This window comes from Ictalurus punctatus, chromosome 4, assembly GCF_001660625.3.
Source record: "Ictalurus punctatus breed USDA103 chromosome 4, Coco_2.0, whole genome shotgun sequence".
Lineage (NCBI taxonomy): Eukaryota > Metazoa > Chordata > Actinopteri > Siluriformes > Ictaluridae > Ictalurus > Ictalurus punctatus.
The window spans coordinates 15,112,571-15,133,244 of NC_071284.1; the positions used below are offsets into that span (position 1 = coordinate 15,112,571).

The 20,674-nt window shown below is 39.2% G+C and overlaps 1 protein-coding gene across 4 annotated transcripts in view; it reads left to right on the top strand.

The window, feature by feature from the left end:
* Positions 1–20,612, top strand: part of ripor1 (RHO family interacting cell polarization regulator 1) — a 92,934-nt gene extending 72,322 nt beyond the window's left edge. For all 4 annotated transcript variants that reach the window (XM_053678001.1, XM_053678000.1, XM_053677999.1 and 1 more), the window contains exons 11-22: positions 3,647–3,795; positions 4,340–4,463; positions 7,538–8,482; positions 9,472–9,602; positions 13,033–13,183; positions 14,552–14,687; positions 14,981–15,142; positions 15,476–15,634; positions 15,913–16,109; positions 17,801–17,884; positions 18,992–19,082; positions 19,268–20,612. In XM_053678001.1, the coding sequence (XP_053533976.1) occupies positions 3,647–3,795; positions 4,340–4,463; positions 7,538–8,482; positions 9,472–9,602; positions 13,033–13,183; positions 14,552–14,687; positions 14,981–15,142; positions 15,476–15,634; positions 15,913–16,109; positions 17,801–17,884; positions 18,992–19,082; positions 19,268–19,359 (2,421 nt within the window). In that variant the 3' untranslated portion in view covers positions 19,360–20,612. The remainder of the gene's footprint in view (positions 1–3,646; positions 3,796–4,339; positions 4,464–7,537; positions 8,483–9,471; positions 9,603–13,032; positions 13,184–14,551; positions 14,688–14,980; positions 15,143–15,475; positions 15,635–15,912; positions 16,110–17,800; positions 17,885–18,991; positions 19,083–19,267) is intronic.
* The last annotated feature ends 62 nt before the right edge of the window (positions 20,613–20,674 follow it).

The following is a 20,674-nucleotide window of genomic DNA, read 5'->3' on the forward strand; positions in this document are numbered from 1 at the left end:
GTTTTTAACGTGAGACTAAAGTGGTGCTAAGTCATCAAGACGCATTTGAAAGCGTAGATCGTTCAAAAGGCAAGCCCATTTTGAATGTTTTTAAATCCAGCATTTATCTAAAAAAGATTCTGGCTTTGGTCGTCCTTCGGAGAAGACATCACATACAGTATGAGGGCTCGTCTTACTGGTTGCGAATTTGAGTGAATTGAGGAAAAGGCGTCAAATCAAAGTTATCTTCATAGGGAAATGATTGCTTCATCGACCACAAGGTTACAATTCTGAGACTGAGATGGGCATTGCAAAACCTCCCTACAGAGAAAGCTAAACTTTTTTTTTCTTGCCTCCCCACTAGTGGTGAACGTTTGTCATGGCATTGTGCTACTTTGTGTCAGGATGGGTTTGTTTACGATCCACTTTTCATATCATTTTTTTCCCCAACCAATCAGAGTGCTCAAAAGTATTAGTTGAGTAGGAATATTTGGGAATAGCATCCAGTGACTAAATGATACACTTCTTCTGTGAATACAGATCAAGCCAACTAAGTAAGTTTTATCCTCCTGATTTCTGCCTATAGATGCTATGATTATAATCATATTGTGGCATTGTTTACCTGACTGGCATTCAACGGAAAATAGTTAGGGTGCTATTCATAAGATGATTAGCTCAGTTGACCTTAATTGATCAGCAGTGTACTGTATAGGTATGCTTTTTATCTGAGCGGGCAAAAGATTAAATTATTGTTCACAGCGAAACCAAACTATTTACTTAAGAATGCTGCATGTTGATGGTGAATGTGTTCTAACTCTTTGTTCCTTCTCATTGCTCTTGTACTTTACTTTCCATCCAAATGCTAATGCATTCACGTGTCTGTGATACCGTTACCAGGCATTTTTATTGCGCACTCATTGAGAAATACGTGATACAGCATGAGGCATCGCAACAAACATATGCATAGCTCCAACCACCTTGTGGTTGTTGTGGTTCTTGTGGTACTTGTGTCATTAAGTCACCCTGATTATTTTTTATATTCATTACCTGACTTGTTTTAGATCAACAGCAATCTCTCAAATTTTCCTGGGTATCACTGTAGTATCAGTGTCTCTCTCTCTCTCTCTCTCTCTCTCTCTCTCTCTCATGCTCTCTTTTTTACTGTTTTCCCACTCACACACACACTCTTGCACACATTGCAGAGTCGCATCTGTCTGTAAAATGTTGTAGCAACCCAGTGTGAGCAGCTGGACTTTCACTTGTTTTTCTTCTTCAGTGGTTGCATGACCCACACAGGAAAGGAGCTCAAAGTTCCCAGAGAGAGCGAGAGAGAGACCGAGATGGGGGAGAAAGTTCCCCCAGAGAGAGAGATGGGGGAGAAAGTTCCCCCAGAGAGAGAGAGAGAGAGAGAGAGAGAGAGAGAGATGGGGGTGGTATAAGAAAAAGAGCAATCTGTAATGGATAGGAAGTGGATGGCTTTGCAGAAGGGATATTCAAAGCTGTAGAGGAGGAATGGAAAAAAAATGCAGAGATGTTTATTCAAGCCATTTCTAGACTGGCCCAAGTGTCTCATCCAACAGGACTCTAGAGGAGCGCATAAGGGCACTTTCGCAGTTGCTCTGTTTGAATCTGTTGTTTCTGCCTCCTAAGTCCAGTTCATTTGAGCACGTTCGAACACCACATTCAAACTTGGATGCAGACCAAATCATCCGACAAAACCACGATACCGTCTCTGCATGCTACCAAACATGTATTGTTGCCATTTAATTCAGGTGTGAAAGAAATCTGATGATGCCTAGGGTTCTGAGAAATGTAAATCATGATTTTAATGTATCATAATATCAATAATCATATTGTTCTATAGCCCAGTCCTACCTGGGGCAGTGAAAAAGAAGAAGAGAGAGAATAAGAGGGAGAGGGAGAGATGATCGCTCGGGATTTGAACTGATGAGCACTGAGTAACATCGTGTACCCCAGGTGGGAGAGGTTGCTCCCTTTAAAACCCAAACTGGATTTATTTCCATTTGGTATTGAGAACATCATACACCAATTGGGGCAATTCAGTTCAGGACATTTTTACAATGATGTACACAAATTTACCATTTAGTATTGTATAGGGCTGCAATTACCGATTATTTTGATAATTAATCTGTCAAGTATTTCTTCGATTAGTTGGATTACAAGTCCAATTTGTTTTTCTGTGTTTTTTTTTTTTTATTAAAAAAGGTATTAAACGCATCTATGTGGGTTATGCTATACATTGCAAAGAATTTTTTACAATATTAATATTATATAATTTGGGTGAAAAAAAACTGATTGTTAAATCACTATATTAAAAATGCTAAAAAAGAAAAACAAAAGCCTAAACTAAGTGTTAACAGGTAAGAGGTTGAATGTTCTGCAGTAACACACACGTTCACTCATCTGAACACAGTAACGTTACTTTATTCTGTAAATGTACAACAGTTCTTACATTTATAAACAATTACATGTTCTAACCTCATTACAGTTAGTGCTCTCATAAAAAGCCCCATTACTTTTGTTTCTAAATATCGCTAAATATAGCATCAAACATATTTGATCAAAATGAATGTTTTAGTCAGAGTTATTGCGTTTCCTTTCTATTGTGCGCTGTTTGATTTGAGGCGCATGCGTGGACTCACGCTCGTTCAGTGAAGTTTAATGGAGACTCACTCGCTGTCAGGACGGAACTTTATGTGAAATGGAAATAGTGGTGTGAATTTCTAACATTTCCAGATAAGGATATAAATGTATAAATGTCATTTCTGCGCTGAAGAAAACACGTCTGGAACACATTAAACAGCACACGCATCTGACACGACAAGCCACGTTAATACACTTACGAGTTTGTTTGAAGCGCTTAATATAAAACCTTCTCCTGTTTCGGACAACCTGGATCGTACACTTTTCCCTCAGCAGCTCACTCTGTGACCTCCGCTGTTTTTCAGATGGGTTTTATTCATAGAAATGCGTTGTTCACCATTGTGAAGTGACGTCACTGACGGGAGTATCCGCAGTCAGTAATTTTTAATTATCGATTACTATCGATTAGTTGTTGCAGCCCCAGTATTGTACCATATGAACAGATATGTACATCCACTGTGTACTATTTATACGCAGATGGGGGATTAAAAAACATTATGAATTGTCTAAGTGTCTGGAACTATACTAGAGTGATGAACATCCTTTCAACAGATTCCCTAAATTAGTGTTTTGATGATGGTGGTGGACAGCACTGTCTAACACACTGGACCAAAATCTCCCACTATGAGCCCCCGTGTCTTGTTAATGGTGGACGTTGTCATCCGGGAAGACCACTCCCATTACAATAGAAAAGTTACCATGGCATTGTTTATTATAACATGAACATGGAGGTACATGATGCCTTTGCACTGACTTTATATAGTGTGCGCTGAGTATTTAGTAAACACTGCGAGACTGTAAAATAGTCTTCTGAAACTCAAATCAGGTCTTTTTTGTTGCAAAGTTCATCTGAAACTCTAAATCATTAGATGTCTGATGATGATGCCATCACTAAATGGTGGTAGCTTTGGGCAGTGTATCCAGTTACCCAGTCTGTTTGTGTGATAATAGGATTTGTGTCCCCAGTAGATAAAAACTGAATAACACACATTTGCTTGCCCAGGTGACTGAGCTGAAAAGTCTGGCCAATCACGTGGTGGTGGGAAATGTCTCATGTGAGACCAAAGACCTGTTTGCTGCCCTGCCACAGACTGTGGCTGTGGACATCAATGACTTGGGAACCATCAAACTGAGCCTGGAAGTTACATGGAAGTAGGTATACTTAGTGTTGTCATAGGAGTTCTTGCAAAAATAAATAAAATAAATGTGACTAATAAAACAAAAAAGATCTGCAGAGCCAAAAACCTTCAACTTTAAATCATTGTACACATTGTCCATTTAATTTGAAAATTCAACGAAAGCCACATCTAAACTATAAAATTCATCTAAACCTTAGTTGAAGTGTCTGAGGTTTTTATTGTATTCAAGGTAAAATTTGTAACAAGGAAGTAAAGGATGTTTTTATTATTTAAAATGTTCTCTAAATCAGACTTTTCATCCAAGATTTAAAAAAAAAGGTATCTAACATGTAATAGGACAGATCGGTGAATGTGTGAGAATGTGTCTAAACCATAAATATCCAAGTGAAGTGTCTGAGTTTGTTTGTTTTTTCGTCTCATATTCAAAAGCACAATTTGGAACATGGATGGTTCATCATTTAAAACAGTGGAATCCTAACACTCTTTGGTGAAACCTTGATTTTACAAAATCAATTCTGTTTTTGGCTAAATGTTTTTTTTCCCCCTGTTTATTACAGTCCATTTGACAAAGATGACCAGGCCTCCACAGCCAGCACAGTGACCAAGCCTCCTACAGTGAATAAACGATTCTCCACCTATAGTCCTCCAGACACGCCATCTCTTCGAGAACAGGCATTCTATGTGAGTGTCTGGCTCCTCATACCAACTGATCGTCTGTACATGTTCATCTGTATATGCATTCCTTCGCATTTCTCTGTGCCATTTTCTATTTAATGTCTTTAACAAAATTTCTTTAACGTGGTGCATCCAATTTATGAGTAGACCTAATGGTCAAGGCTGTTTTCTAACATAATCATGAGTCAGACTACAAAGGAATCCATCAGTTCTATCTTAGTGTCCATAAAACTGTACATTATGGGGTTCGTTCTTGGTAACACCTTGTTATTGTCATCCCTAGCTGTGTTTTAGCACTCTATTGATGTTGAAATCTGAAATTCTCAGTTTTGTAATACGTTTGCCCACATCTAGGTAAGTTTACTGTTGAGAGTAGTCATGGATTCCTAGCGAATCCAATTCTTAGTTTGTTTCCATCATGCTACGATGCAGTCCGCCCCACGGAGTTTGCCACCCAAGCAGTGCTGGTCCCTCCTGGACGTGTTCCGGGACGCACTGACCGAGAAACTGTCTCAGACGCATAGCTGTGGCGATGTCTCCTCCATCGGCTTTGGACTGTCTCGCTTGCACACCCACGTAAGTGCTGCTAGAGCCTAGCAGCAATTAGCCAGTAGACCTAGGCTACGTCCACGTTAATCTAGATAGATCTGCATTTTTGTTTTAAACCGCTCTCCGTCTGCACCAGTGTTTTAAAACGCTTTCCAAAAATTGCTCGTCCACGCCGAAAAAGGTTTTCCAAAAATTGCTCGTCCACAGTGAAACTGAAACTGCTTACATCCCTATACTGTGCATGCGCTTTGGCCGGTGTCACTTCTGTCAGGCATTTATTTGAAAATAGAGTTGTACAAAGTGACATTAATCTTTAACAAAGCTATCAAACTGGACGACAGGCACAACTGCAGTACAACATCTTCCACCATCGTGTTTGTTTTGAGTTCAGTGGGCCACATGACTGCGTCACATGACTAAAACTACATAATTGTTTTCTCAGGCCACATGAAAACTAGCTTTTTCAAATTGATCCACTTGGGAGAGCGTTTTCAAAAAGCTCGTTTTCCTTGGACAAAAATGCTGTCTCGGTGTGGATGGATGGCCAAAACATAGAGAAAAAGATGCATTTTCAGATTAATATGGACGTAGCCTTGGTGCAGTAGGTTTGCAATAGGTAGCGCCTGTTGGCTAACAATGGTATATTGTTGTAGATGCAAGTGCTTCTAGTTACTAACTAGTGCAGCTTTGTAGTTCTGTGTAGCTTTAGATCTGTCACTTTGGTGGGTTCTCCAGGTGGTGGCAGTTTGGAATCTCTTGGTACTCAAGAAGGCGATGTTGTGTGTATTCGTTGAAGCTTTGTAGATCTGTGTAGTTGTAGGTTGGTTGTAAACTAGAACTCCTTAGCAAACACACACAATCTATAATTGCATCCAGTGATTGCCATTCTTTTATTATGTGGGGTGACAGAGTGGCTGCAGCAGAAGTTAATTAGAGGCAGCATGTTGGGTGTCTGGGCTTGATGCCAGTCTCCAGTCATTCCGAATGGAGTACTGGGAGAATGATGACACTAATGCCTGACAGCAGAGGCTGTGCTCCCCTGTGACTCAATCGCACATTTACTCTCTTTATTTTTCTTTCTTCCTTTGCTTCTCTACTCATTCCAGTAATGTGAAATTAATTAGAGGTGACAGCATCCATCTAAAGCACATAATTACTGTGATACTTTTCCCTCATATACTTTTATTTTATTATTTTTTTTCTTTCCTTCTAATTTCTATTCCTGTTACATGAAAGCACTTGGAAGAGCGCATTCATTAAAGGAATGCTCCTGTGTAGTATCGAATCTCAATCCACAGCATCTGTAGTAGGGATGAGTGATATGGACTTAAAACAAGATCGCAATATTTTCTGGTATTTACTGCCATATCAATATCAGTGGCAGTATAAATATAGTACCATGCACCACTGTTTTTGGCTACAAGTGACAGCTGCATGCAGTCTTGAGAGCCTCAGAAACAAAAACATTTATCTAAAAGTAAAACTGATTTTCTGTAATAAAATCAGTTCCAGAATGTAGAGGTAGCTCCTCGTTTAGCAATAAACTCCTCCTCAGCTTCACGTCCGCCTTCCACTGTACTCGTTTTCACTCTGCATGTGAGCTGCGAACGGGTCGCACACAGAAATACGTCATCAACTTGGCTTTATCGTTATTATTGTGGGGAGAATTTTTACCAGTATATCGCAAACCCATCGCCACTCTGTAGTGCGTTTGTGATTACTCCTTATAAATTTGAAATGATTAAATGATGGAATGATGTAGAGTCAAATGTAAAAGTATGAGTACTTTTATTTCAGCCGACAAGATGTTCCTTCAGTATCACAAATAACAAAATTAATACTAGCGAATGGTAAGATAAAAGTAAAAAAAAACTTAATAAATTATATTGAAAGGTATCCCACCATCAGCAGTAGTCCAGCTTCCTGATATATCTTTTGTAACTGTGACAGATATCACACACTGCTTTCTTAAGATCAGTTCTGGAGGCTGAGAGGATCATGGTGAAAAAAAATCTTTTCTAAATACTTTCCTGTTTATTGTTGTCTCTTTGGGTATACACACATTTCTGGTTTTTAATTTCCTGAATTTGTGTCAATTAAATCCCCCCCCCCCCCCCCCCCATTCAAATACCATATGGGTGCAATTTTTATTATTATATTTATTTCTTTATTTCTTTATTTTTAGAAAATTTATAGCAAAGCTGTTTTTATGTGGTATTATCCAACTTTTGAATACTGGAGCGATGCAGTAAAACATTTTTACGTTTACGTTACTTAAAAATTCCTCATTAAGTCATCCCATCTCTGATAGGACTTTCTAAATGATGAATTTTTCAGAGCTTAACTTACTAATAGCCTTGAATAAAGAATGAAACGATGTTTCATCATACAGCTACGGTGTGGTAATCGCAAACACGATACAGACGCATAAGGTAGAGGTTAGGTTACAAAACACACACATTTCCTTTTATATTTACTGTATCATTCTTTTCCCTTTGTCAATTGCTCGCTGTCCTGTTCTCTCTGTGTAGAACATGTTGAGGCGGCAGGAGGAGTTGGAGAACGGTACAGCGTGGTCGAACTCTTCTGAATCCTCAGACGATTCATCAAGCCCTCAGCTGTCTCAGGGTCTTCGACATGCCCAGAAGAATCTGGTACAGCCTGAGGTGCAGGCCGCTGCTCCTGCCATTGACATCTCCTTCGCCCCCCGCCAATCGTCCACCTCCACTCCCACCCGGCTGGCCAATCAGAAAGAGGAGGAGGAGGAGGAGGAGCAAGACGAGGAACTCCAATCAACTCCAATGACAGTCACCACGGAGGCTGCTGGGACACAAGCTGTGCCCAATGGCCATACCCGTTTCTCTCGTTCCCTGAGTCATATCAGTGAGAGCAGTGTGGATGCTGCCTTGAATGAGAGGTCTGTCGGGGAATCACTGGAGCCCAGTGTAGTCGTGGATGTGCCCCTGAGGGCTGAGCCATGCTCAGTCATTCCCGAGCCACAAGTTGACCAACGCGTTGTTGATCTAGTCACTCTGTCATCGTCCAGCTCTGACACCATAGCCCCTATAGCACAGGAGGACTCTGATTCAGCTGCTAAATGTGAAGAGCCTACAAAACAATCCCAATCTGATTCCTGCACCAATAGTGAGGAGGACTCTAACTGTGCCTCTGTTGATAATGACGCCTCAATGCAGCATAGTAATGCTCTAACCCCCAGAACTGGTGACCTAAAACAGACCCAGGACCCACAGGACCTTCCCAAGACTCACACTGTGTCTGTACAGGCTGTGAAGCCTGGGACTGAAGTAGATTCTTGGCCAGGAGGTAGTGGAAAGATGGAAGATACTGTGGCAAAAGACAGCGGCCTGGACGAGGCCCTCAGTGCTCTTCTTTCTTCTCTGGATGACTACAGGGGTCAGTTTCCAGAGCTGCAGGTGCTAGAGCAAGAGCTCCGCCTGCTGGAGGAGGCACTTACTGTGAGTTAACAGCATGCTACACGTGTGCATACTCTTACTTTGTGAATATTCCTGAATATTGTTAATGTCAAAAATATATATGTTAAAGCTCAGGTTACTGCCTGTGCAGTTTCGCTTGCATGTGTATGTTGATTTTCAGTTTCGTCCCACCAATAAAAACATGGCACTTGGATACGCGATATTGCCCCTAGGTGTGAATGGCTGTGTGAACGCGCGTGTGTATGGTGTCCTATGATGGATTAACTCCCATCCACAATGTGTTCACAGGATGACATGCGTACCCAAGATGAGCATTTAAGCCTGATAAGGTCCTTCATGCTGGTGCCCATAATTTTGCAGGTTTTTAAAGATGTATAATCATTTTATGAATCTCCTATAATGCTAAGGCCAAACCATTTCTCACACACATTATAGTTAGTATTAGTTCTGTGCTTCATTTTTATTTCTTTATTTCTTTATTTTTTTTTATCAAAGCAAGTGTCTGCGATGGTCTGTGTGTTTGCGCGTTTCCATTTTGGTCTCAAATGAAATTTCTAGTGTTTCTCTAAGATTACTATCTGCTGCCATCTGTGTGATCACTGACGCCAGTGTGTTCTACAGAGAAGAAAGATGAAAGAGGATGTGAAAGTAATTTTGAACTCTAGTCTAGGGACCAGGTTTCCACCCTTCCTGCTTCCACTACACAACATGAGAATGTGTTTGTGTGCGTTGTATTCAGGGTGGTACACTACTAAAATGTCTCTGGACAAGAATGTAGTTACGCTTGTCAGTTCACAAAGTGGTCAGAAATCTTCAGAAGTGCAAGAGAATATTTTGGTGTGTCATGTAAAGATGCTCAACTAAACATTTGTGCGTGTGTCGTGGTGTTTTTGTTTTTTGCTATTTATTATATACCAGTTGTGCCATTGACTCTAATTATTCGTAGGTGAGCAACATACTTTAGGTAAAAATGTTCATAGAAAGATAGAATTATGTGTGTGTTTGCGTAGGGCCGAAGTCGAAGTCGAGCCTCCAGTGTGAGCTTGACGGTCGAAACTGCTCTTGAAAGCTTCAGTTTCCTCAACACATCAGATTTGGAAGACGAGGAGGAAGATTGCGAGAGGCCGAGTGTGACAGACAGGTCAGAGTTCCTGATATTTCCTTTTAATTATACTGCCAGAAAAAGACAGCAATTATTGGTCATTTCTTTTTCCAGGCGATGGGATGTGATGCATCTTAGGGTAATGCAATACTGCCATCTGGTGGCTGAACAAAAATTGTATACTGTGCCTCTTTGACACCATTTTTTTCCAAATTTATATAGTTTATTTTTTAGAAACATTTACAGTCTCAAATGATGGTGTGTTTGTGTGTGTGTGTGTGTGTGTGTGTGTGTGTGTGTGTGTGTGTGTAACATTTGATATAACCAACCCGTTGAACTGTATGTAAATGAAGTCTGGGGTCCAGATAGTCCATAGCTATACTTGATGGGATCCCTTTTGAGAATTTGAATGAACACCCCAACCATGAATGCAGACCAGCATTATTCCCAATATCCCACTGCATAAAAAAAGAAGAAAAAGCCGTCAATTTCTGGATGAGTGCTAATGAAGCACTGCAAACCATGAGGTAAACCTTGAAAACCTGGCTCCGAGGCTCACTAACACGGTAACACAGAACACCTAGCTCAGATCTAGGAGTATTGCACGACTGGAGCTAATTCGATATGCCAGGCTTGTTTCAACAAGCCCAGCTAATTTCCATTGATTTCAGTTCCACAAATGAAGCTAATCATAAAGGAAGGCATATAGGAGCATATACTTTTGAACAAACCTGCCCCATGTCTGGTTAGTTCTGAAGCTTAGCTTGATGAATTCTATTGGCCAAGCCTTGTGCTTTCATAGACTTGTCGGGCCGAAACAGCAGGACCAATTGTTCTGTGGTCAAAGAGTAGACAGTATAAAATCTGGCTATATAATCATTATACATATCTTACATATCATAGTGTGTATATATATATATATATATATATATATATATATATTTGTGTGTATGTGTGTGTGTGTGTGTATATATATATATATATATATATATATATATATATATATATATATATATATATATATATATATATAATGTATGTATATATATGTGTGTATATTTTATGTATACTATGATATGAGAAACAGCAGACAAGTAATTAATTGGGTCTCTATTCTGTATATGTTAATGTATAACCACATTAATTAAAGATTATTGTGCAAAACAGCAGCACAAAAGAGCAGCGATAGAAGTAAAACCAACCTCAAACTGTAAACAACAGATGTAGCCTCAAGTCAAGAGCAAAGTTTTGCAGGGCTACACGAATTTTAATGTAATTGCTATATACAGAGCAAACTGGACCGCTTTCTATTTAAGCAAAAGTGGCAGGTTTCCCTTCAAGAACAAAAGTTGCTCAGCTTTCTGGCAGGAGAGACGGTTCCTCTTCTCATCAAGAACATGAGGTGCTTCACTGAATAGTCGTTCACTCTCCGTGCTGGTCCTCGGGGCAGATAAATACCTGCATGCAATCTGCACAAGCAATGGATAGCATAGCTGCGCTTGTTGTGGCACTGCTGTGGATCAGGCGCTTTCCTGTAGAATCTCGTCAAACATGTCAGAAAGTGAGGGAGTTTGCGCTTTATCACTTGTACTCACGCGTTTCTCTGGCACACTTTGCTCTGTGCTGCGCGTCGATCCTTCAGCTCATTCATCACCTCTAGCTTTGCCTCTATCATTTCCCGTGCACTCTGCTCTTTCTCCTCTTCAAAGTAATGTTCTTTAAATCACGGGTTTAGTAATGTTGTGATGCAACAATAGAGTGAGAGTGAAATCTGAGTGGCCAAAAACCGAAAATGCCATTTTCGGCTGAATATTTTTGGTGGCCGAAATTTTGGTGCATCCCTAGATCATTGTCCTGCTGGAAGATCCAGCCACGGCCCATTTGAAGGTTTTCATTTAATATCTGTTGATATTTGATGGGTTCCATGATGCCATGTATCCTAACAAAATGTCCAGGTCCTCTGGTAGAAAAACAGCCCCAAAACATTAAAGAGCCACCACCATATTTAACCGTGGGCATGAGGTACTTTTCCATATGGCTACCTCTCTGTGTGCGCCAAAACCACCTCTGGTGTTTATCACCAAAAAGCTCTATTTTAGTTTCATCTGACCATAGAACCCAATCCCATTTGAAGTTCCAGTTTTGTCTGGCAAACTGAAGATGCTTGAGTTTGTTTTTGGATGAGAGTAGAGGCTTTTTTCTTGAAACCCTTGTAAACAACTTGTGGTGATGTCGGTGACTTTGGATTGTAGTTTTGGAGACTTTCTGACCCCAAGACGCAACTAACTTCTGCAATTCTCCAGCTGTGATCCTTGGAGATTTTTTGGCCACGTGAACCATCCTCTTCACAGTGCGTTGAGACAATATAGACACATGTCCAATTCCAGGTTGATTCATAACATTTCCAGTTGACTGTAACTTATTAATTATTGCCCTGATGGTGGAAAAGGGCATTTCAATGCTTGTACTATTTTCTTATCGCCACTTACCATTTTGTAAAAGTCAACAACCTTTTTCTGCACATCACAGCTATATTCCTTGGTCTTACACATTATGAATGACTAAGGGAATTTGGCCTATGTGTTACCTCATGTTTATACCCCTGTGAAACAGTAAGTCATGGTTGAACAATTTCGTGTTCCTAGTCACCCAGGTGTACAAAATTTTCTTTAAAATATCAATGGGAATATACTTTAGATATATTTTTCTCATATGAATTCATGGGTGCCAATAATTGCTGCACACCTATATTTAAGATTTTTTTTTTTATAAACCTGTTTTAATTGTTTGACGTCCATGAGAGCAGAATATTTTTGTGATTTTTTTTTTTTAACAAAAGATCAAAAGGATAAACAATAAATATATATATATATATATATATATATATATATATATATATATATATATATATATAAATTATTATTATTTTTTAGTTATGTAATTTAAAATGTAATGTAAGTCAAACCAAATATCTCATAAACTAGCAATGTGAATCTGCAAGTGAGAGTGTTATCAGGGCCTGGACCGAGTGTATGGCTCCGTGCCCACAGTTGTACCTCCTATAAGCGTAGGCTATCCAGAGAGGATAGACGTGCTCTTAATGCACGAGGCAGAGAGACACTTCACTCAAATAACACCTCCAGAAATCTACAGACCACTCTTGGGAAGGGACACACATACACACACACACACACCACAAAATGACAAAATGTTACTGTCTGAGAGACAATGAGTCACATCAACACTTCCACCAAATCCCCCCAACTCCTACACCAACCCACGTCACCTCCAGTGACCTCATGCTGCTGTTGTTGTTGTTGTTGTTGTTATTATTATTATTATTAGTAGTAGTAATAGTGGTATCAATAGTTGTGCTGTTATTTTTATAATGCTTTGGAAATATTGTACTATATACGGTCATGCTTATAAAGCCACATTAAACTAACTTTGTGTTTATGTGTGTGTACAGCTCTCAGCTAGTAGCAGGTGAAAGTGTGGTAGTGGATGAGAGTTGTGCACAGAATTGTTGGGACACACCCTCTGTTCCTCTCAGCACTGGCCACCAAGATCTAGATCAAACTCTGCTCATCCATCTACAGAACTGCTCCACCCAGCTACTGGTGAGTCGATATGATCAAACCGAATGTGTTCTCTGTCTTGTGCACTTGGGAGCCCCTGTCTAGCAGAAGCAATCAGATAAAAATCAGCAGTGAAATCAGATTCTCCCTATGACTTGTTGCATACCAAGATCTATAATTCATAATAAAAAATGTTGTTTTTTTTTAAAAATTCAGTTATTCGTCGCACAACAAAATACAAATGGTGTTTGTTTCTCCTGTGATAAAAGCACTCCTGAAATGTAGACATTTACTGCTTTTATCACAGCAGAAACACCACCACAGCTCTGTTTATGACACTGTTCATCTGTAAAGCACCCAACTGAACACCTACAGTGTATATTTACCTATTTGGATAAAATCTGTTCACGTGTACCAACTGTACACCTGTACCAGTATGATAAATCAGACTGGTTCTTCAAATCTGGCCCTCGAGGTCCACGGTCCTGCAGAGTTTACCTCCAATCTCAAACTCTCAATTTTTTACAGCAGAATTCTACTACAGAGAGCTTACATTTACATTTATGGTATTTGGCAGGCGCCCTTATCCAGCGCGACTTGCAGAAGTGCTTTGAAGTCTCTATCAATAAATACACACTGTTATTGGTTCACTGATTAAGAATACCATGAGTCTAAAAGCTCTGTTGGGGTACTTCACAATTTCAGGTTTGTATCTGGTCTGGAGACTCGGACCGTTCCCATTATAAATTGAACCTAAAAGTGGAATTGTGACGAAAGTGCAAAACGTTTATATATGTCCACATACTTTATGTGCTCTAGAGATGGTTTCCGTAAACAGCTGTAAAACCAAAATGTGTTGTGTGCCATGAAACGAAGACGGCCATTGTAGTTAAGCCAAGTGAAATAAATAATAATTTTTAAAAACTGGTGGTTGTGAAATGACAATACATAGAGGTAATCACTCAAAAAAATGAAAAATCGGCTCATGTCGCTGATGCATCCGGAACACATCATCAGCAGAGATTGAGACAGCGCGTGTGGAAAAATGCAGTCACATGTGTAATGATTGTGAATGAAGTGGATTATTCACTCTGTCAACCTTTTCTCCTCAAAATGCCTTTAGAGGACAAACTAAAAATAGATAGACTAAGCACACATTGTCAAATCAAAGTACAAATGACACAAACGGCTGGACAACAGAACAGTAAGTTCAGGGTTTTTTTGTTGCTGTTTGAATGAAACAACTGTAATAGTTTCACTGTCAAGCTACTGATATTAGATTTTAGCCTCCCATTTATATCACGAACAGCCGTCACTGTCCTTATAGTTTGAACGCATGTATATGTTGTATTCCATGTTTATGTGATTTTTGAATTGCTATATGAAGAGCTGTGTGTGATGTCTGTGCAGAGGCTGGGTACATTTGGCCCGCTGCGCTGTGGGGAGATGTACGCTCTGGATCGGCTGCTCCGGGAGGCTCGGGTAATGGAGCTCATTCGTTTGGCTGTCCAGGATACAGTGAGGAGTGACAACCAACCCGAGGAAGGTTAGCCTATCCTAAAACGGTGCTGGGAGAAAAATGTAGTCCTTGGTCAACTGTATTTGGTGTTGTATGTTTGAATTGTAAATGTAATGTTTTTTCTTACTTGATATTAATACAGTGAATTCATTGTGTTTGGGTGTTGTGAAACAGAAAGTGATTGATGATCAACCCAAATTTACATTCTGTGCTCATACCTTCTTTTCTTTATTCTCTCTGGGTGGTGTGTGTGTGTGTGTGTGTGTGTGTGTGTGTGTGTGTGTGTGTGTGTGTGTGTGTGTGTGTGTGTTTGGGAACAGTTGTTCCACAGTTAGAGCAGTGCCAGGGGGCTGTGTTGCTATGGAGGCGTTGTACGGCTGGCTGTGGTGTGCTCAGCACCTCCACAGAGGCCTTCCTGCAGACTCTGAACAACACTTACACAGGCAGAATACCAGAAAGAGGAGCCAGCCTTTCAGACACAGGTGTGCGTGGGGGTGGTTTTAGTTGCTTCATCAAGTGTTCATAATAAATCACCAGGCGAGTGAAGGTTTCCAAATTAAAATAGCTTTGCAGTGAATCATTTGATGTATGAAGTGTTCTGAACAGACAATTTGTGTGGAAGGAATTCTGATTGTTACACACTGATTACTAAAAGGAAGAGTTCATTTTATTTGCTTAGGGATTTCTTTACAAACACAAAGCACCTTTACATCTCATTCACCCACTCCTACATATATATCTCCAAAGGGGCTTCTCATGTATATGATATCAGATAATTAAAAAAAAAAAACCAACACGTCACTTCTTTCTGTTAGTATTTCTGCGTCTAGTGGAGAAGATTTTGGAGAAAAAGCTGCCCAGACGATGTGGAAGTGCAGCTAAAGAGATTCTTACAGTTTTTCAGTTCTGGAGCTACCTAGAGGCTGAGGGTGTGAGTGAACTGGAGACACACGTCACCGAGCTGGCTGAGGAGGGTAGGTTTTTATATGTCTGTTTTCTCCCCAGTGTATGATCATCTGACTGAAGGTGCAAACTGGTTCATTTGCCTCATTTGTCTTTTACCTTATTTTGCAGCAATCAATTGGCCATTTGAAAACAGTTTAGCTACTTTAAATACAGATACTTTCCACTCTCATGCTCTCATTATCACCTCATTTGCATTTTGTCTTGCTCTTATCACCATTCCCTTCTCCCTCTAATTTCCCCACACAAACACTGATCCATTTTCCTCCCCCTCTGCTTTCGGCTGCAGTCTGGCTGGTGCAGTGTCTGCAGTCTGGTGATCAAGATGTGCTGCTGAAAGCCCTCAAAAAGCCCCCAGAGTGCAGTCTGAAGCGCGAGGGCCTGCGCGCCGTCAGTTTACTGCTCAGGGACCCACGGGGGAAGGTGTGCAGCAGTGCCAGTTCTCTGTTACGCAGCCTTGCCGAACAGCCACGCCACAGAGAGAGGGTACGCCAGGGGAAGGGGCTATTTTTGGCATAAGCATGTCAACTTAGAAGTTATTATGGTTTGTTTTTAATTTTAGATAAGGGTTAGTTCTAAAACATTTAAATAATAAACACCTTAGCAGGTGAAAATATCTTGAATATGATCACAATTATTTCATTAAAATGTGATAGTCAGTACAGGGTTTTTTTCACAGATTTTTCATTTCACACTTTAAACGTTCTTGTTTTGTTGGCATAAGATATTTCTTCTTTCTGGAAATAAATATCTTCCACTAGAATATTTCATGCCTGATGTAATAAAAATGTCTAGAAATAGGTTTAATAATCATTTTTGTTTTAATATTATAAATGCTAAGATTTTATTTTGCAGTGTATGTCAAGGTGATTTACATTAAACATTAAAGGGCAGTTTATATTAAACATACACCTACTTATACTAGGTTTAAAGGAATATTCTATCACTTGAGTTGAATTGAATTAGTTTCTTAGCTTGGGGACGCTAACTTTAATTGCACAGAACAACATTCAGAAAACAGGTATATAATCTGGTTTCAATGTAGAGAAGGGAGCAAAAGTGAACCGAGTAAAGAACAGGAAAGAGAGAGCGAGCATAGGGAAATTGATGCACCTGTTCGATTAAATTGACTAAAATATACCTCCAAGTTTATTTCTATTTTTAACTAATTGTGAAAACGCGTATAACGATGTGTTTTGCTTTGCTCGCTAGATCTTTAAAATATAAGACAGCATGCTTTTAGTACAATGTGTGAAGTATATTGAATCTATACACAATTTACTGTAATTTTACTATATTTATATTGTTACAGTAAATGTACTAAAATTTGAGTATTCAATCCCATATTTAGCAGAAAACGCTGCTTTAAAAATATTACATCTAGTAATGATTTTTTAAATGTTTGTGTATAATATTGACTAGTATTGATTTACCTTTGTAATACAAGTTGATTAAAGGCTGTACTCTGTACTGGCATCCAGGTAGTTGATGAATTTCCTCGGTCTGTCCAAATAGCACAGATAGTATTCAAATGAAGACTAAAGACCCACCTCTTCACTTAAAAAATAAACCAAAAAAACAACTCCATCTGTACCATTGTTGTTACTGTACCAGCTCTTTGTACTGACCTCTTTCTAACAGCGTTTTTTAATGGTATATTTAGCCCCCCAACGTATTGGTACTAGCATGAGGGTGTATTTTGATGGAATCTACAAAGCACTTCTGTTAGTCGTTCTGTGAAAAGGGTCTCTGCCAAATGCTGTAAACGTGAATGCCTTTTTTGTGACATTATTGAGAGCGTTTATATATTAGAATTTAAAATGATTCGGTTTTCAACAGATGACATGGTTGAAGGGAAATATGAACAAAAAGGCTTGCTTTCTCCACAAGAACTAAATTAGTGCTTTTATTCATTCAGTTGTAAAAGAGCTACAGAAATGTGTAACTCAGAAATGTATAATTGTTTTATAGTGTGAGCATAATTAAATTCTTGCTAATGTGTACAAAGCCTTAAAAGAAACAAACCACAGGCTTAATGTTATTTTACCACCTGTTTGCTACACCACCCGTCCTCGAAGACTTCATGTTCTAGCTTTGATAAAGGTAAACACTCAGGTTGTTTAAAAAAAAAAAAAAATTCAGACTGTATGTTCACTGAATTTCTCTTTGTGTGTCAGGCGCTTGTGAGTTGTCTGGAGCTGCTGGAGGATGAAAGTGTTGAGACCCGCGTGTGTGGCTGCAAAGCACTTGCATGTCTAAAGGTCAGTCTGTTTATCTGAACTGTGTGATTTTTCTCTTCAGCAATCAGGCACAAAACTGTAGTTTCTGGCAAAATCTCATCATTTTACATTTTCACATTAGTTTCTAAGAATTGAGCGCTCGCCTGTTCTCAATTGATACCGCCAGCATTATTTTTGAAAGCAGGTTATTTTTATAGCATATAGGGATGATGTATAGCAGTGGTTCTCCAACTTTTTGTAACAAGCAACCCCTTTACCTGTAAAAGAAATTCCATAGACCCTCTCATTAGATTTTCTAAATACACATAATCCTTTTATTCAGATATTATTCACGTGTGTATACATATTCTGGCTGTTTATTAGAGCTAGAGTGCTTTTCCTGGAATTTCAACTGACAGAACATGTTGGGTACAACTGATATTATTTATAGGCTACATGTTTTGAATTACTGAGCTTTGGATTAAACTCATTCTAATCAAGAGACCAATCAAACTGGTGGAGGACTATAAGTACCTTGCACTGCCGGGGTCAGGGGTTCGAATACTGACTCCGCCCTGTATGCACGGAGTTCTCCCCGTGCTTTGGGTTTTCCTCCAGGTACTCTGGGTTCTTCCCCCAGTCCAAAGACATGCATTGTAGGCTGATGGGCATTTCCAAATTGTCTGTAGTGTGTGAATAGGCACTTGAGGGTCCCCCGCCTTGTGTCCCAAGTTCCCTGGGGTAGGCTATAGGCTCCTCTGTGTAGGAAAAGCGGTATGGAAAATGGATGGATGGATTTGTGATTTTCATCACTGTTAAAACAATTTTTAATTGCAGACCCACATGGCTCACTTTGAGAATTACTGATGTATAGCACTGATCTCAAAAAATGTATTGCATTTCAAATATCTTCTTTTTTTTTTTTTTAAAAGAGATTAACGTTTATTCTGGTTGATGTGAAGAAAAATCATGTGACAATTACATTATGCCGAATTTGTCAAAATATTTTATTTCTAGTGGAAATAACTGTGATTTTCATATGAAAACATTACTATTCAGAAAATATTGCTGAAATTTTAATCATACATTTTTGATATGTGTCATTTACACCAAAAAAAAAAAATCCTCTTCATGGTTTTTGTATACCAGGCCAAAGAGAGCATCGAGCAGCTGGTGTACCTGTGCCGCACAGACAAGGAGGATGTAAGAGAGGCTGCCAAACAAGCTTTGCTGGTGCTGGGTAGGTCAGAACACCAATGGATATAAATGCAATATGGATAAAAAGAGACACATATATGGTAACAAAAAAATTAAACAATAAAAAGACAGTTAGCCTTCAGATAACAGATATCAACTCTGGAATAAAAGGCTTCAATTTTTCAGTCGTTAGCAGCTGTTTGATGGTTGTTTTTACTGTGTGCGCAGGTGAGGAGGGGAAGATGGCCCATCGGCATGTGGAACAGGATGGAGTCTCTCGACTTTTTGCACCTGGCAGCATGGCCAGCACTGCATTTTAAGCACCGACAACCTGCAGAAACTATAGACCAATGTCTGATGTGTAGTTGTATTAATGCCAATGAAGGACTCATGATCAAATATACATCACACTGTTCAAAAATTGACCCAATCACATTGTTACACAGTGACTGCAGACAATTCAAACAATCGGTGGACACAAGAACATGTGAATGAATCTGATTGATAAGCTAGAAATTAAATTCAGTTAAATGATACAGTGGAAATGAGATGATGAACGGGCAAAGAAGAAATAGGCTACAATGAGTGTTTTAATGCCTTAACACTCAGCCCAGTGGTTTTGCCTTGACAATTCACAAAGGCTGGGCTCAGATAAGTGCACGAGTTCATACTGCATGCATGGACACATTTTTACTTGGCGTCATGCTCACTGACAAGAGCAGGGGAATGGAAAGTGTTACTACTTCATGTGTTCGTGTGACAGGGGTGCACTTTTTTTTTTTTAAATGTGATGAGCATATGCTGAAGCTTGGGTGTCTTCTTAACATAGTGTGCTAGTGTTCATGTTTGTCAGGCGTAAGTGGGACAGAGTTCAGGTGGTAAGAGTGAGTGTTTCCAGTGAAGAGTATCAGCATAACTGCCATCATTCCATATGGTCACTATATATACTTTACTGATACAGTAATCTGTGTACATGTTTTAATTGTGCGTGTGTGTTTTTTTAAACAAACATGTTTACGCTCAAAAGCAAATGTAGGCCTGCTTTGAGTGCTAATGACTCCTGAAACCTTAATGGTGCACTTCCTGAGATTCAAAAAATCAAAGGCATTGTATCTGAGAGGAATATCTGCTGTAAAAATAGAGGGGCTATTTTATACATATATACAAATATTATTACTATTAGTAAAATGGAAATAAAATTATATGGACTACGATGGACTTGGCCTAGCCGTAGTATAGTGCATGTATTATTTAGCCCAGGCCCAATGCATACTGAACAAAAATTCAGAGTGTTCCTCGAGTGCTGCTAGACACAGGTTCAGTGCTGGAATCTCTTAATTTACTAAGCTCTTCAACTGAGTTTATATTAAGACTTTGGAAGAAGAGAACGCCTCCTCAATGTACAAGTGCCTCAAATGACTGGGGAGTGATTGTGTTAAGAGAAGTAGGCTTTTATTTAAAGTGAAAAATAACAGTTGATGACAAACTGTAATATAGATTTAATTATATTTTTTTCCTTCAAAGAATTACAGATTGTGCAGCGTTGAGGTTTTTTTTTTTTTTTTTTTTTTTTTTTAAATAAAAGGTTACTGTTTGACAAAGATCTTATGTGCAAAACAAGACTATTAAAATTGA